A 15,344-nucleotide genomic window follows, 5' to 3' on the forward strand; every position below is an offset into this window, starting at 1 on the left:
AGGGATTTTTCCAAATGATTTACTTTCTGAATATTATTCATTAGCACTATTTCTTGATTTCTATTTTTCCTTTAATTTTTTATATTTTCAATTATGAGGGAAGATTTAAAAAAGTTTTTAATGATATTTGAATCTGCTCACATGGCCTTGATTCAACGGACTTGACTGAAGAATACGTACGGCCATCTTGGCTTTGTTTGGTATCACGAAGTTATTATAGACAATGAAAATTGGTTAGCTTGCTTTTTGAATAAACAAAACAAAATAACAATCTTAAAATGATACATAAAATAAAACATATTATAAACCCTTTATATATCAAAATATACTATTTACTAAAAAAAGAGCATATTACAATATAAAAATAATTGACCGTATAATTTGAAATATTAAAAAGATAGTCAGGGTTGCAATTAAAAAGAACAGAATAGTTAACAACTATTTATGTTCTTTTTGACCGAAACCCTCGCCATCTTCATATTTGAATTAATGGCTACTTTTAGAAATCTGTTTAATCCTAGGTTGAGCAAACTAATCAATTAAATGATCTTTGTTGACTGTTGATTCTTCATGTCTTCTTCTAAAAAATGCTACCACTGATAGTAGACAAAAGGGGTATTCATGATGTTGTGTTAAATGTTATATGTTTTACCATGTTAAATGTTATAACTATAGGATTGTGAGCAGCCCTGTTTGAAGTCATGTTAAACGTTAAATGCATAAGAGCCCCTAGCGGATTTCTCAGCAACTTGTTGTATAAGCCTTTATGTTTATAACCTTCCTTCCAGACTCTCATGTTATTGTTTACTTCAGTTTTGATTTAAGTAATTAATTAAAACATGCCTAGAGTGAGTGAAAAGTGGAATTTGTGTGAAAGTTTAGCTTATGAGTGTCTTATTGATCTTCAAACTTGTGAAGAAGAGAATGAAGATGAGCTAATTGACAACTGTATTGAAAGTCACAACAACTAATATGGCGGCGATCTCAACTGGTCTATTGTGTGACGTCATTCTCGACTTAACTGACCAAGTAACAGACTCTCAGCCATGTTAAATGTTATTTCGTTTTACCACAGCAAAAGAAGGCAATTTTTTTCGATTTAACACGAGTTTTTCCATTTAACACGCTTTAACATAGATCATGAATACCCCTAAAGGGTGGTCAGGCTCTCAGCACTCCAAGAGACGTCCACTCCACCAGAGATCCAAACAAAAGAGAGAGCTTTCTGCCTTTGTCCATTACCAAACATCGATAGTCAATGCAAACATCGATTGTTAACACAACCATTCTGATATATCAGCAATGATTTAAGATGTAAATACTTTATTGATGATTGTCATCCTTTTCTATTTTCTCCTGGATTAATTTGTACTATAATTGTGGTAGAGAAACAACAAAAGTTGAACAATTTTAATCTATCTGCTCTACATAGCAGCAATTCAACAGATTTCAAAAGGACGGATACCGCCATCTTGAATATTTGAAACAAGTCAGTTTTTGCTTCCATAACCTCTCAATGGTGAAATCGGTTAGTTTGCTATACATGATAAAGTTGACCACTTTGCTCTTTGGTGAAAATACATGGAAAAAACTAAACTATTTATATTTAAAAAATAACTACTTATCAAAAAAGAGGATATTGCAATACATAGTTTACCATCAAATGAGTAATTTTTGAGTAATATCAAAATTTTCCTCAAAAACTTTTTTTTTCCTAAATTTTCTAGAAAATTTATCTCACTTATGAAAAGTTAAAGGGCTTTAAGATAAAGATTTCATGCAAGTTTCATCAAAATCGTTAAAATCATTTTATTGCAACAGTTTAGAGAGAAAACATTTTTTGCCTATTGCGCACAGAGTGCCTGATTTGGTAAACAGGCATCGGTGGCCATAATCCTAAAAAATGTTAAAATTTTCAAAAACAGAGCAATGAAATTGGCCCTTCCATTTAAGAGATAATTGTAACACAGAAACTCAGATAGGCCAATGGCCAATGATATATTTTTTGTACTCAGGGGTCTCTAAAAGAACTAACTTAAAACCTAAGGTAAGGACAGTAAAATACTATATAGTTATTAGTATAAGTTAAAAAGTTAATAATAATTAAATAAACTTACAGCCTCTTTTACATCTTTATTGGTAGCAATAATGACATTCGGAGGATCACCAATTGGTGTAAGCGCCCCACCAATGTTTGAGTACATGACCACAGAAATTAGGATCGGAACAGGATTCAGTTCAATAACCTCACATAGCCTATTAAAAATATAATTTAAGTTTTTTTTCACAAAAAAAACATATTTATCATAATAAATTTCTAAATAAATAGATTATTTCCAAAGAATGACATGTAATATTTCACTGTAAATTAATGATATGTTAATATTGATTGTAGATTCAATAAGAGAAGATGATTGGGGGTGTGGTCAGTTATGATGGACAAATAAATAAAACATATTTTATTTGTGCCAATGTTTTGTTCTGAATTTCAGACCTTCATCAGGGCTCAAAACAAAAACAAACAAAACTCAAAAACAAAAAAATAAGGTTGCTTCAAAAGAAAGCAACCTTAAGAGAACTTTTAAGATTATAATAAAAATACATCGAACAAAGTATATAATATCTATGTACGTATAAAAAGTATATACTATCAAGGAAATATATATAACAAGAAATTATGTAGATAGTATATGATACTAATAGAAGATAAAATATAATGTCGTTGAGCATTCATATAAAATCTCATATATTTTAAACCACTTTTAGCAATAACTTGGTTTACTTTTATTTCATGTTATCTATCCTCCTACTTGTTACATTATTTTAGTTGTTTGAATATTTTTTAGCCCTGCAAAGTGGGGCAAAACGTAGGCTCACAATAAATAGATTATTTACTATTTGACTGCACCTAAACCATCTTTCTTTTATAAAATAAATTATATTAGCTTTTCAGGAAAATTGAATAAGGATTTTTTCTTGAATTAGGGTTGTTATCTTGTTTAGTTTTTTTCAGCTCTGATAAAGCCCTGAAAATTAGGTTGAAAAAATGGCACAAATAGTATAAGTTTTACTTATTTGTGTCATTAATGACTGTACCTGGATCCTCTTCTCCTCATGATTAATGCTAATATGATTAATTAATTAATCATGAATTAATGTTTCATTCAATTAAAGTACTAAAATGGAATAGTTTCGATTCTTACATAGATCATCAGAAATTTATTTTATAGATATCATGAGCTTGGATTTCCAAAACTTACAAGATCCAAACTACAAGTAAAACTGTTGTTTTTTTACACCCCATAATAATTTAAAACAATGAAAATATAAGAGAAAAGTAATAGGTTATGATAGATATTTACAGAAGAATAAATAAACAAGACTTTTACTATCAATCAAAAATCTGGAATACTCGTAATAAATCATTGCGCTAGTACTCTTATAGAGGAAGGGCTCTCTGGTAGAAGAATCACCATCTACACAGACAGCCAGGCTGCAATAAGGGCACTCAGTAGCCCCGTCACTCGTTTCATAGTTTTTGAAGACTGCTATGCAGCACTTAATAGACTCTCACGCACTAATAGAGTCAGCATTGAATGGGTGCCGGGCAACTGCGGTATCACTGGCAATGAACATGCTGACAGACTTGCTAGGAGCAGCTCTGAAACCATTCCTTTTACACAGGAGGCTGTGTGTGGCATTAGCCCAAGCACTATAAAGGCAGCCTATGGATTAAAAGCCAAGCGAAATTGGCTCAATAAAGACTAAGACAGGCTAAGCTGTTTCTTGATGAACCCTGTAGAGGATGAAGCAAAGAACTGCTTCGGCTGGACAGGACCTCTCTTAGGATAATTACAGGGATCTTTACAGGTCACTGCAGATTAAATAAACATAAGTTTAACCTCAAGCTAACACCATTGTATAGATAACAAATACCATTGTATAGATAATAACAAAGAGTCACCATTGTATAGATTCTGCAATGCTGAGGATGAGAAGGCATTATTTGTTGATGTGATCAGTTTGCAGGGGTGAGGTTTGCACTGTTCAGGGTGGATCGCGTGGTAGATCCCAAGCATTTTGAGCTGATCAACTCCTTAAGCATATTACACTTCTTCGAATCTACCAAGCTTAAGCTCTAATAAGCTTACCACAGTGCTGTGATGCAGCACTGGCGTGTCTTTAATTGGCGTACAATAGGCCTTACTGGCCGTAGTGCTTTCGTGCCAAATTAAAAAAAAAATGAATGGAATATGGTCCGGGTGCGGTAAACAAAACTCAAATAGTAAATGATTATACTATTTTTATGAATAGTAATTTTTTGAATTTTTTTTAAAAATAGTATAATCATTCACTATTTGAGTTTTTTTGACTGCACCCGGACCATATTCCATTCATCTATGCACACGGTCAATCAATAATCTTCCAGTAAAAAAAAAAATATCAATCACAAAACATCATTTATGAACTATTTCAATAATAGAATTATCATTCTCAGTATTGTTAATTAATCAACAATCCACAATATAACAAACAACAAACCACTACTTCATGAACAATGGTATTAGATCTTTAAATGGACTAGTCCAGATAATAAGATTTATATTAACAAAACAATTCAAATTAACAATTACATGCTCTTATTTTAACATAAAATATTTATTTAGTATACTCACCTAATAGTTATTGGTGTCATAAATAGCGCAGTTGTGACATTATCCAAAAATGATGATATTAAAGCTGTAAAAGCGCAAAGTGTATTTATCAATGGCCAAACTTTTCCGTTAGTTATCTGAAATCCATGAATGAATGACAAAGCTATCACTAAATTTTATTATAATGATAATTTCAAGAGATTGGTAGATAGAAGAGGACTTTAGAAAAAGTTCCCTAGTGTGACACAGAAACCGCTTTAGAGGTCTTATATATAAATATTCTGAGATATCAAAATATTCATAATTCCGGCATATTTGATGAAATTTGTACCATCGAGAAACACCTTAAAGCTAGTAGCACTCAAATTCAAACCAATATAAGTTATTTTTCTTATCCTTAAGTTTTATACTCAGTCCGCTGGTGTTCCTGAAGGAAGTATTCTCAGCCCTATCCTCTACACAATCTATACAGCTGATACACAATCTCCTCATAACAATAATAATAATAAAGTACTCATTAGTTTAATAATAATAAGTCATTAAAATTCACCTTGCATGCCAATACTGCTAAATAATCAAAAACACCAGTTTCGGAAAACACAGTGACTAGTAGCATCATTGAAAATAGTAAAAGAAGTGTTTCGACATCAACCCAAGTCACCATCTCTCCTAAGGAAGGTCTCTAAAATCAAAATTTTATTTATATAAATAGAATAAGACATATCAGTTAACAAAAAGTTCTATTATAATTGAACATCACTATATTATTTACAGCTTTATTAACTTAAGGTTAAGAATAATAAGAACTAACAGCATCGAAGGTGGCTAGGATAGCGATAGATGCAGTTGAAGCAAGCATTGCCGCTAGCGTTCGATGAACGATCTGAAACAGGTAACAATTGTAAATAAAAAAAAAATTGTATCAATAAATTAAAATATAATATAAACTATCCACCAAATTTCTCAATATTAATTATTGTTTAAGTAGGCTTTAATAGGATTTTTGTCAAACTAAATGTTAGATTAACAGATATAATCAAAATTATTAAATGAAGCTATGGCTGCTAAACAAGATAGAAAGGAATGATAGAAGCTTTTGGAGGACACCCTGATTCTGTAATGGATTGTTGAGCCATTTAATATAATAAAATTCTTTATTTATTCTGGGACGAATCCCCTCAGAATAATAATATAAATAATAAAAATTAGGCTTTAGTGTCTTAGTGTAGAAAACAAAAAATATCGACAAATAATATTAAAACAAAATGTAACTTCTTATAATAAATATACAAGATAGAATTGTTAGACAAACATTTGTTTATATAGTATATATGTATGTATAGTTGACCGTAAAAATTGATATATAAGAAGATGGTCAGGGTTGCGGTCAAAAGAGAAACAAAAATAGTTTACAACTATTTATTTTCCGACATTTTGCCCCACTTTGCATGGCTTCATCAGGGCTAAAAAGATGGAATGATAAGAATAAAAATACAAAGATAAGACACAATAATAAGAATAAAAACAAGTAACAATGGCAAGAGTAAAAATTTCTTTATAAAAATATGTAAAATATAAAGCTATTGTGCATCTCCTGTACTTTTTTAGCTTTATATTTTACGTATTTTTATAAAGAAATTTTTACTCTTGCCATTGTTACTTGTTTTTATTCTTATCTTTGTATTTTTATTCTTATCATTGTATTATTTTATATCTTTTTAGCCCTGATGAAGTCCTGCAAAGTGGGACAAAACGTCGGAAAATAAATAGTTGTAAACTATTTCTGTTTCTCTTTTGACCGCAACCCTGACCATCTCTTCTTATATATTTGTTTATATAAAAATTAAATCAAAAATACAAGTTTGATATACAATGTAGCTTCTAATAGTAAATTGAAAAAAAAAAAATTATATTTGACAATTAAGAGTACATGATGTTTAAACATCATATTATATTTACAAATTTTTAATCAATAAAAGAACAAAAAAAAAATAAAATAAAATATTCTGTTGATTTACAAATTTTTATTGAAAATTAGAACATACATTTCAATTCTTTTGGATTTGGAAGTGAAATAGATAGTGAATGAATAGACAAGATTTGATGGTGAGAAGGGTTCTGGAGGGATGAATGAAAGCAGGGATGGAATTCTATCGGAAGGAGGATCTGAAATGAAAGATAAACTATTTCCGTAAAAAATTCAACTTCATAATTTTTTACAATTTTATAATATCGTAATACTTCCCATTACTATATACTTCATAAATAGATAAGTGAGGGAGAAAATAAATAAGTCAGTGGGCGAAATTCCTTAAAAATTTTTAATTTAAACTTTTAATCAATATCTCACCTCAAATATTATTAAAATATACAATCCCAGTAAGACTCCTGCAGCATAGAGCACTCCATCCTTTGGATCTATCGGTGACAACTGGTAGGAAAGGGACACAGGAAATGATCTGTTGATGTTTGTTTTTATGACTATCCTTAAGATCATGTCTTTGACAAGGCTACAAAACAAAAAACAAAGAAAATAAATAAAAATTATTATTTTAAATTATTGTTAAGATATTAATGGGAGATTCTAATGCTGGATCTACGTGTTTGGCACTTGTCGCAAATCCAAGATTTGTACAAATGCTTGTTAAACAATGGTTTATAAACAAGGATATTAAACTATTTACCATTAAATTAACAGAAAAGTAATACAATACAATATTTAAAGCATCATTAGTGGCACACTCTGTTAGGGCAGTGATGAAGGTTTTAGTTCTTCCGTTTGCTCATAGGTAGCGTTGCAAAAAGCTAATAATTCACACCTTTGTAATTTAGTCAAATCTTTATTTTGTTTGAATTTGTTGGACTACTAACTTCGATTTACTCTATTTCCATTATAAAAAAAAGTAATAAAACAAAGATAAACCAACTGAATGGAAACAAATATCAGCTAAGTAGATGGTAGGAGATAAAAATTCATACAAATGGTACTTCTCCTATATATTCAACCTTTGTTTTTGAATTTTGATTGGAAACTTGTCAATAACCATCAATTGCCTAGATATGTAATGTCTGTAGAAATGTATATTAATGCTGTGAAATGAAAAAAAAAAAAAACTGCTAAAGTTAATTTACAGAATTTGAAACAATGTTATACCAAATCGGTAGGATTTTAAAATATACAATCTTAATCTAGAATTAATTATCAAATCTGCAGGTTTGAGAGATTCTTTAAAATTCAATTATCACAAATATTTATCTTTTCGTGGTTCTAAAACAATGCTGAATGAACACAAACATGTGGATGCAGTACAACCGCCATTTTATTTGTGTCTAAAAACTGAAATTCAATGGCTCTGCTACAAACACAGACCAACTTTCCCCAGATGATCCAAATAACTCATCTATAACATCATCTTTGTGTATGTGTGAATTTGCTGAAGTTTGGCAAACATGTAGAGGCACCTTTAGATTGTTTACCAGTCAATGTTTCACCAATTCAGTCATCATCAGGGAAAAAAAGATAAAGATCACAAAAATACAGAACATAAACGGCACATCTCACATCAACAGATAAAGAAATTTGATCTAATTGAGGTAGTACATTTCAAAAAAATGTTTAAAGAAAAGATAGTCCAGATTATTTTTCAGTACCTTGAAAACCCTAGAATATGAATTCTTTAAATAAATCCAAAAATATTTTACCATACAAATATATAATAATAGAAAATGGTTTACCCAACTGGGGTCTTTGATTACTTATTGAAAATTGAAATAACTTATACACAACGCTTTTAATTTACACAAAACTTTAAATAATAGACGGGTTTAGAACCATCTAAACAGCACAAAACGATATGTACATTCATAAATATTCAATATAAAGATTCATCTAAAATTCGTCCATTTTAGATACGTACATTCCACATTTACCTACGAATTTGTGTTTAAGGTTTCAAAAAATGCTGAAAACAAACCTGACTTAATTTTTCTATTTAAAAAAAATTGTTTGTGGCCTACTTTAAGAGAAATATGTTTTGTAATTTTTCATACATTTAAACTTGTAATATGGTCAGCAATTTTTTGTTCGTATTCTGTATGAAAAAACAAATTGACTGGTATACAATAACCACTAAATATATGCAGAGGAAAGGGTTAATATAATAATATAAAAAAAATTATATAATTTTATTTCCAGCTTCTAGGGCAGATTGCAATTAAACCTCAGACATGTGTCTAATATTTTTCGATGATATTTATATATAAATGGTTCATTTGTGAATAAGTGTCGTATCCATGGCAATTTTAGCTATCGGTTTCAACAATAGCTAATTTTTGCCCATCTCTTTAATAACATAATATGCAGGAATAATAATCAAGGGAGCCCCTTCTCATATATAGTTATCTCAGATATATAATAAATAAAAATTAGGTTATACGGTAATATCATCTTATCTATTTTAGTAATGCAACAGAAAAAATTAAATCTCTATAGAAATATCTTGTACTTTACCACATATTAAAAATTGTCATGCAAACTTTTAATGATTCCAGGAACACTTGAGTATGACCAACGGTACGTTATGGTCTTCTATCATTGATAAGACAATACTAAAATATAGTCTATATATAAGAAGATGGTCAGGGTTGCGGTCAAAAGAGAAACAAAAATAGCAAAGTGGGGCGAAACGTCGGAAAATAAATAGTTGTGAACTATTTTTGTTCCTCTTTTGACCATAACCCTGACCATCTTCTTATATATCAATTTTTACGGTCAAATATATATACATATATAAAATATAATCTCTTTTTTTTAATAACTGTTCAATATTTCAAGTCACAAAAAATAAATAGTTTCCAGGAATTATAGCGCTTCCAAGAAATACTTTCCGTTGTAATATTTTTAAAAATGACCAAAAAATATTAAAGGAAACAGTCTCTACTTTCATGAAACATTCTATTATTTTTCATCTAAAATATAATTGTAGATAGGTCTTTGTTCAATTATTATTATAAAAGAATAAATTTCAAAGCAATTATGAAATTTTGGAAATGCAGAGGTTATTAATAGATATATAAATAAATAGTCTATCTCACAAGAAGTAGTAAAAACACTTAAACAATTAGTATTTATGGCTTTGAGGTATAAGGGGGAGGGTCATTTATGGGACCATTTCTAGTACAGCACTTGGTGATTTCTCTGTTTTATGACACCGAAAGAAGAAGGTATTAATTGCATTCTCCACGGCTTGATTGTGTCCTACTCGCTCTTATAATCTAATAGGCTGTTCTGATTCCGGATAATATCTTACCCCAGTATTTAATACACTCCCTCCTGTTCTACTTCTATGCCTCCTTCCATTAAAAAAATATTAACACATTGAGATAGAATGCAATTTTAGCATCTGTATGTGAAGATCTATACCTGGCAACATCGAACCCAAAAAATATTGAGGCTTAGCACCTCCCAAGACCTCCTCTTTTCAAGACATATTGCATAGTTATATTAGTGAAGACAATGATTAGTGTCAGTAGTTTTTTGCCTTTAAATTCAAATAAGAACAAGAATAATTGAAAGATTGTATTTTCATAATTCAGGGTTAAGTGTCCAAACTAAAAATATGATTTAAAACAAGAAAAAAAATTTGCTTCTGGAGGTATGTAGGTAGGAGGTATATTAACGCTTTGTTTAGGAGTGATTTGTATCTAAAGATTTGCATTGCTGTGAATTATTTAGGTTATGATAAATAAATTAATATGTATTTCAACTGCTTTATTAAAGAAATGTGTACATTAACGTTCATATTTGCTTAAAGTGATTCAAGGCATTAAGGCAGACCCTGCATCTTTCTTAAACAACAGTAGAGGCTGATGTGGATATGTGTTAATGTTTTGCAAGAATTAAGGTCTTGCATAAATTTTTCATTTGATGTTCCCATAAACCAAAAATTTCAGTGGTGTAAGGGATCATGACAATAACATATATCCAGTAACATTCGTTAACAGCTGCTGCGGAAGAAAGATGACAAGTCTTGATTACCTTGAATCACTTTGAACATCATTAGACATGAATTTTGATGTTTATATTTCAATAATAAAATAGTTGGAACACATATTAATTAATTAATTACAACCTAAATAATTCGGGGAACAAAGTGGCAAAGTGGTAATGTGTTTTGTTACTAACTTCATGGTATGGATTCGAATCCAGCCGTGAGACAACCCAGTGGGTTCTGTAGCCCTCCTGAATAAAAAAATAATGTTGTTCTAAAAACAGTACTTCCATACAAAGTATTGAATCCCTGACCGTTCATGGATTGTAACGATTAACATTATATATGACCTAAATAATCCATAACAATGCAAATCTTTTGATTTGAATATTTCAAAATGTTAATGAATATACCTCCAGAGAGAATTTCTTGTTGTTGTTGTTGTTGTTGTCTGGGGCTTAAGGGCGTAAAACCCTGAGGTCATCAACGCCCATAAATTTCTTCTTGTTTTGAGGTCCCTAATTCATATGTCCAGTTTAGACACTAAACCCTGTATAAACAATAATCACTATTATAGTCATTTTTGTTTAATTATAGTGTATCAATGACTTACATTTCATAACTCAAAGCCAGTTCCTTAGTATGTAAACCAATTAATTACCACTACTTATATCTTAGTCAACAGAATAAAAAACAAACTTACGATGCATTTATAGTTTCTAAATAGAAAACATGACTCCGTTTAACTTCAGGCACAAAATCAATTAGACTTTCAGACACTATAGGCACACTCCAAGTGTCTGATATTTTCTGAAATAATGAAAATTGTTTTTTAAAAAATTAATTAAATCGGGAATAAAATATATTTAAAAAAACAAACTTAATTTACCTTTTTGAAAGATATTGATTTCTCTGATGATGTGTCATTCGTTTGCACCACTTCAATCCATAAGGATGACCAGTGCTGAGACATATTTCCATAATAAGAAGGTAGGAGAGATCCTCCAAGTTCAACATGGATGCTCTTCATAGTTGGTACTTCAAGGATCCAAAAAGCTATGGTTGTTGAGTAAAAATACTGTTTATAAAATGTATATGATGATTATTACTTTAAGTTACCTATCTTTTTTTCTTTTTTTTTTTTATAACCCACTTCCTGGTCTTTAATAATTTTTGCCTTTCCAGTTTTAAGATTTTTTTTTTTTTCGAAAATCACAATAACTTCAACACGAGCCCATACATCTACTTAAAATTTAAGTTGCTATAAAGGATCGTATTTTAGTGTTTTCCCCTGGGAATAACAAATATAAATTGTGTTCCTGCCAAGAATACTAAAGATAACGAAGCAGTCATGCAATTGGGAAAGATTGTGCGGCCTCAGAATTTCCCGTTTGAATCGGATTTATCTATTTTTCCATTTTCTCCTTTAGTTATCCATTAAATCCTTTAGAATTTGGTATTTATACATTGAATATTATAGCTAACTAAATAAGAACTGTTTTTTTTCGAATAAACAAAATAGAAGGTACTTTATATGAAGATTTTTTGAAAATTTGGCATTTAAGCCCTATTAATCTATTTTAATGAGGATGAAACCTATCTGATATTAAAGAACACTTAATTGCTCATTAATGCTACGAGTTTCATTAAAATCGCCAGAGCTGTTTTGGGGAAATTCAAAAAAATATTAAAAATCATTTCTATAAAAAGGCACTCCATTTATACATCAATCTTAAATATGGAATTTCAGTTTCGTAATACTTTTCATTGTTGAGCAAGGCTGTTCACAGACAGACAGACACAAACCTCTGCAAGACTAGGCTTTTTGTACCCAGGGGACCTCAAAAAATGTATTTCCGTCGAAAATTCAAATTCAAATTATTTCAAGATCACAACACTTTTCCTTACTATATAGTACACATATAGGAAAGTAAAAATACTAGCATAAATTTCTGAATGATGTGGCACTTCAACTTTTTAATCAATGATTTGAGTTTGTTTTTAATAAATATTTTATCTAGAGAGTTGGTTTTTTCCTGGTGTTCTCCGCAAGTTGTGATATACTTTATTTAATTTGTTTAATATAATAAATTTTTAAGTTGTGAATCCTAAAAGCAAATTTTTGAATTACTTTCTATCATTTTATATAAAAAATATATTTTTGAAATGAAAGATCCATACCCTAATACAATTTAATATTAAATAAAATTGTTTTATTGAAAAGAATTCCATAGAATGATAAATATAAGAAAGGTAGGAAATTTATTTAAAAAAATTTCAATTATGCTTGTCACATAATAAATATTATCAAAAGGATACTCCGAGTTTTTTCTTTAGGCACTGAAATCTGGTGGATTGTTTCAGAACTACGCTCACTTTTAGCCATTAAAATAATCTGAAAATAAAATAATTAAAAGACCTGAAAGAAATCGAGTAGATTCATTTTTAAGTAAAATCGAAAACTTACTGTTATATTAAGCCATATGCTAATGAGACAAAACAATTTTATATATTTCTTCCATTTACTAACAGTTGGTTTAGTAAGTAACTGTTTTACATTATCAACTTTTCCACTGGAAAAAAAAAATTATATAAATGGTTGAAATAAGAAAATTCTCATCATAAAGAAAACGGTATATAAATTACATAAAACTGTAAGCTGATGGAGAAGATTCTTCTGTCAAGGGCCAACCTTCAGAAAATGTTAAAGTTTCTTTTCTATATACAGATGGCGTAGTTGGTACAGAATGGGATTTGCTAGAAAAAATAAATAGTAGAAATTCATAAAATTATTTTTCTAGTTCTAAACAAACTCAAGGTTGTGTCATATCATTGAGCTAATATTCTTTTGTATTCTTCACTTGTTTTAAAAGTTATTGAATAATTGTAGCCAAAGCACACAATGAATTTCACTGCTCAGATAATTTTATTTCTTCAAATAAGCGATTCAATAAAGATTTTGATACTAAGATATTTCTTATTGTCACATTTGTGCAAGAAAAATCAATAAACATCATAATAGAAGCAATGTCTCGGAAGAAAAATCTGCTATTTCATGTAATGGGGATGAAAATAATTAAACCTAAATGACTATCTATCAAAAATAAGTGTTTTTGTATTACACAAGCTCACCACAGCTATTTTAAGAACCATCTTGATCAAGTAAAGAGAAAGAATTATAAAAGAAAAGTTATAACAGCTTTGAAAATAATAAATGATTATCCATATAGGAAAAACAATTAAATAATAAAATGATACTGCCCAATTAATATGGGTCACAAACTGTGCATTATTATTATTTTGATTAATAACAAAAAAAAAGAATAAAATTTAATTTAAAAAAATTATTTTAGAGGACAATAGTGGAAAAGATAAAAAATTAATTATGTATAAATGATTGACCATTTGTGACACAGTACAGAAATCCAAACTGGCATTAACAAAAAAAAAGTTACTTTTTTAAAGAAAACTCAGTAGGCAATAACATTTTTGTTTTTAAATAAAAGTGTTCCTCCGAGGGGTCTGAAAAGAAGATGGCCTCGAACCTTATATTGTAAAAATGTTTTTAGAGTGCTACCATTGGGAAGTTTCTCTACATGCTTGTACCATACCATTATGCTTTCCTAAAATTTACTTGATGTATTTATGTACAGTTGTAAATATCAATAAATAAATTTAAAAAAAAATAAAAGTGCACATGTATAAAGGGCATTTGTTGTAATCACAATGAAAATCAAAAGTGGATATGTTTACAGTTTTGATATCGGGTAATCTAATTCCTTTGAAAGAGTTCATAATAAATTTTGTTGGAGTTATAAATACATAATATGTATTGTATAAATAATTTGGTTCTATAAAACAAATTTAATTAAAAGTAGACATATGTATAATAATATAAAAACTTAATTTTTTAAATTAAAAGTAAAAGTGATAGTAAACTAAAATACTGTTATCAATTCTATGGCCATGTCGACATTGTTATATGATTTAGAAGTTCGGGGGTTTTGAAACTTTGAAGCAATGGAGTCAGCACAGCTGGTTTTTTTCAAACACCTTCTTCATTGGCTAAAGAATACAGCAAATAACATTATCCGCCTTGAGAGACACCATCCAACCAAGATTTTCATACCAAAGAAATTAATAAAATAGTGGACGAAATTGGCCCTCATGGCTGACAATAAACCGCCTAATAGTACTTCCATAGGCTAATCTGTCTTGATTCAGTGAGAAGATATGTGTATCCCAAGTAAAGACATTGGTCCCAACTATAGGGTGTACACAGCAATTTGCATGCTTGTCTCTGGATGAATTAATAAAACAAAAGAATGACATAGTGGAAAAAATGAAAAATCATAGTCTATCTCTGGATATTAATAACACTTAAATTCCAATAGACTAATATCAAATTGTAATATCCAATCCTTACAATCCAAAATCCTTAATGCTCTTTACTTTGTCACTAATTAAGTCATACATCAGGACCTCAATGTCTCATATGTTGCCGATTTAGCCAGAACCAGATACCAATCCTTCCATGATAAACTTCCCAGCCACCCAAACCCACTTGTTTCAAACCTGGCTTTTTCTTCATCACGTGATAATCCTCCTAGATGTCTGAAAAGAAGATGGCCTCGAGATCTTCTCTTTTAAAAATATTATTGGAGTTCTACTTCTCCATACTCTGTATCATATCATTAAT

At 29.6% G+C, this 15,344-nt stretch overlaps 1 protein-coding gene across 1 annotated transcript in view; it reads right to left on the reverse strand.

The window, feature by feature from the left end:
- LOC106680694 (P protein) overlaps positions 1-15,344 on the reverse strand; it is a gene marked incomplete in the record, with an annotated part of 42,576 nt that overhangs the window by 23,482 nt on the left and 3,750 nt on the right. The window contains 10 exon segments of the mRNA XM_067047399.1: positions 2,118-2,256; positions 4,677-4,792; positions 5,206-5,337; positions 5,467-5,538; positions 7,006-7,165; positions 11,349-11,455; positions 11,535-11,701; positions 12,965-13,040; positions 13,113-13,218; positions 13,292-13,402. Coding sequence (XP_066903500.1) covers positions 2,118-2,256; positions 4,677-4,792; positions 5,206-5,337; positions 5,467-5,538; positions 7,006-7,165; positions 11,349-11,455; positions 11,535-11,701; positions 12,965-13,040; positions 13,113-13,218; positions 13,292-13,402 — 1,186 coding nt within the window.

The sequence above is a fragment of the Halyomorpha halys genome, unplaced genomic scaffold, assembly GCF_000696795.3.
Source record: "Halyomorpha halys isolate HHAL.00 unplaced genomic scaffold, Hhal_1.1 Scaffold278.1, whole genome shotgun sequence".
NCBI lineage: Eukaryota > Metazoa > Arthropoda > Insecta > Hemiptera > Pentatomidae > Halyomorpha > Halyomorpha halys.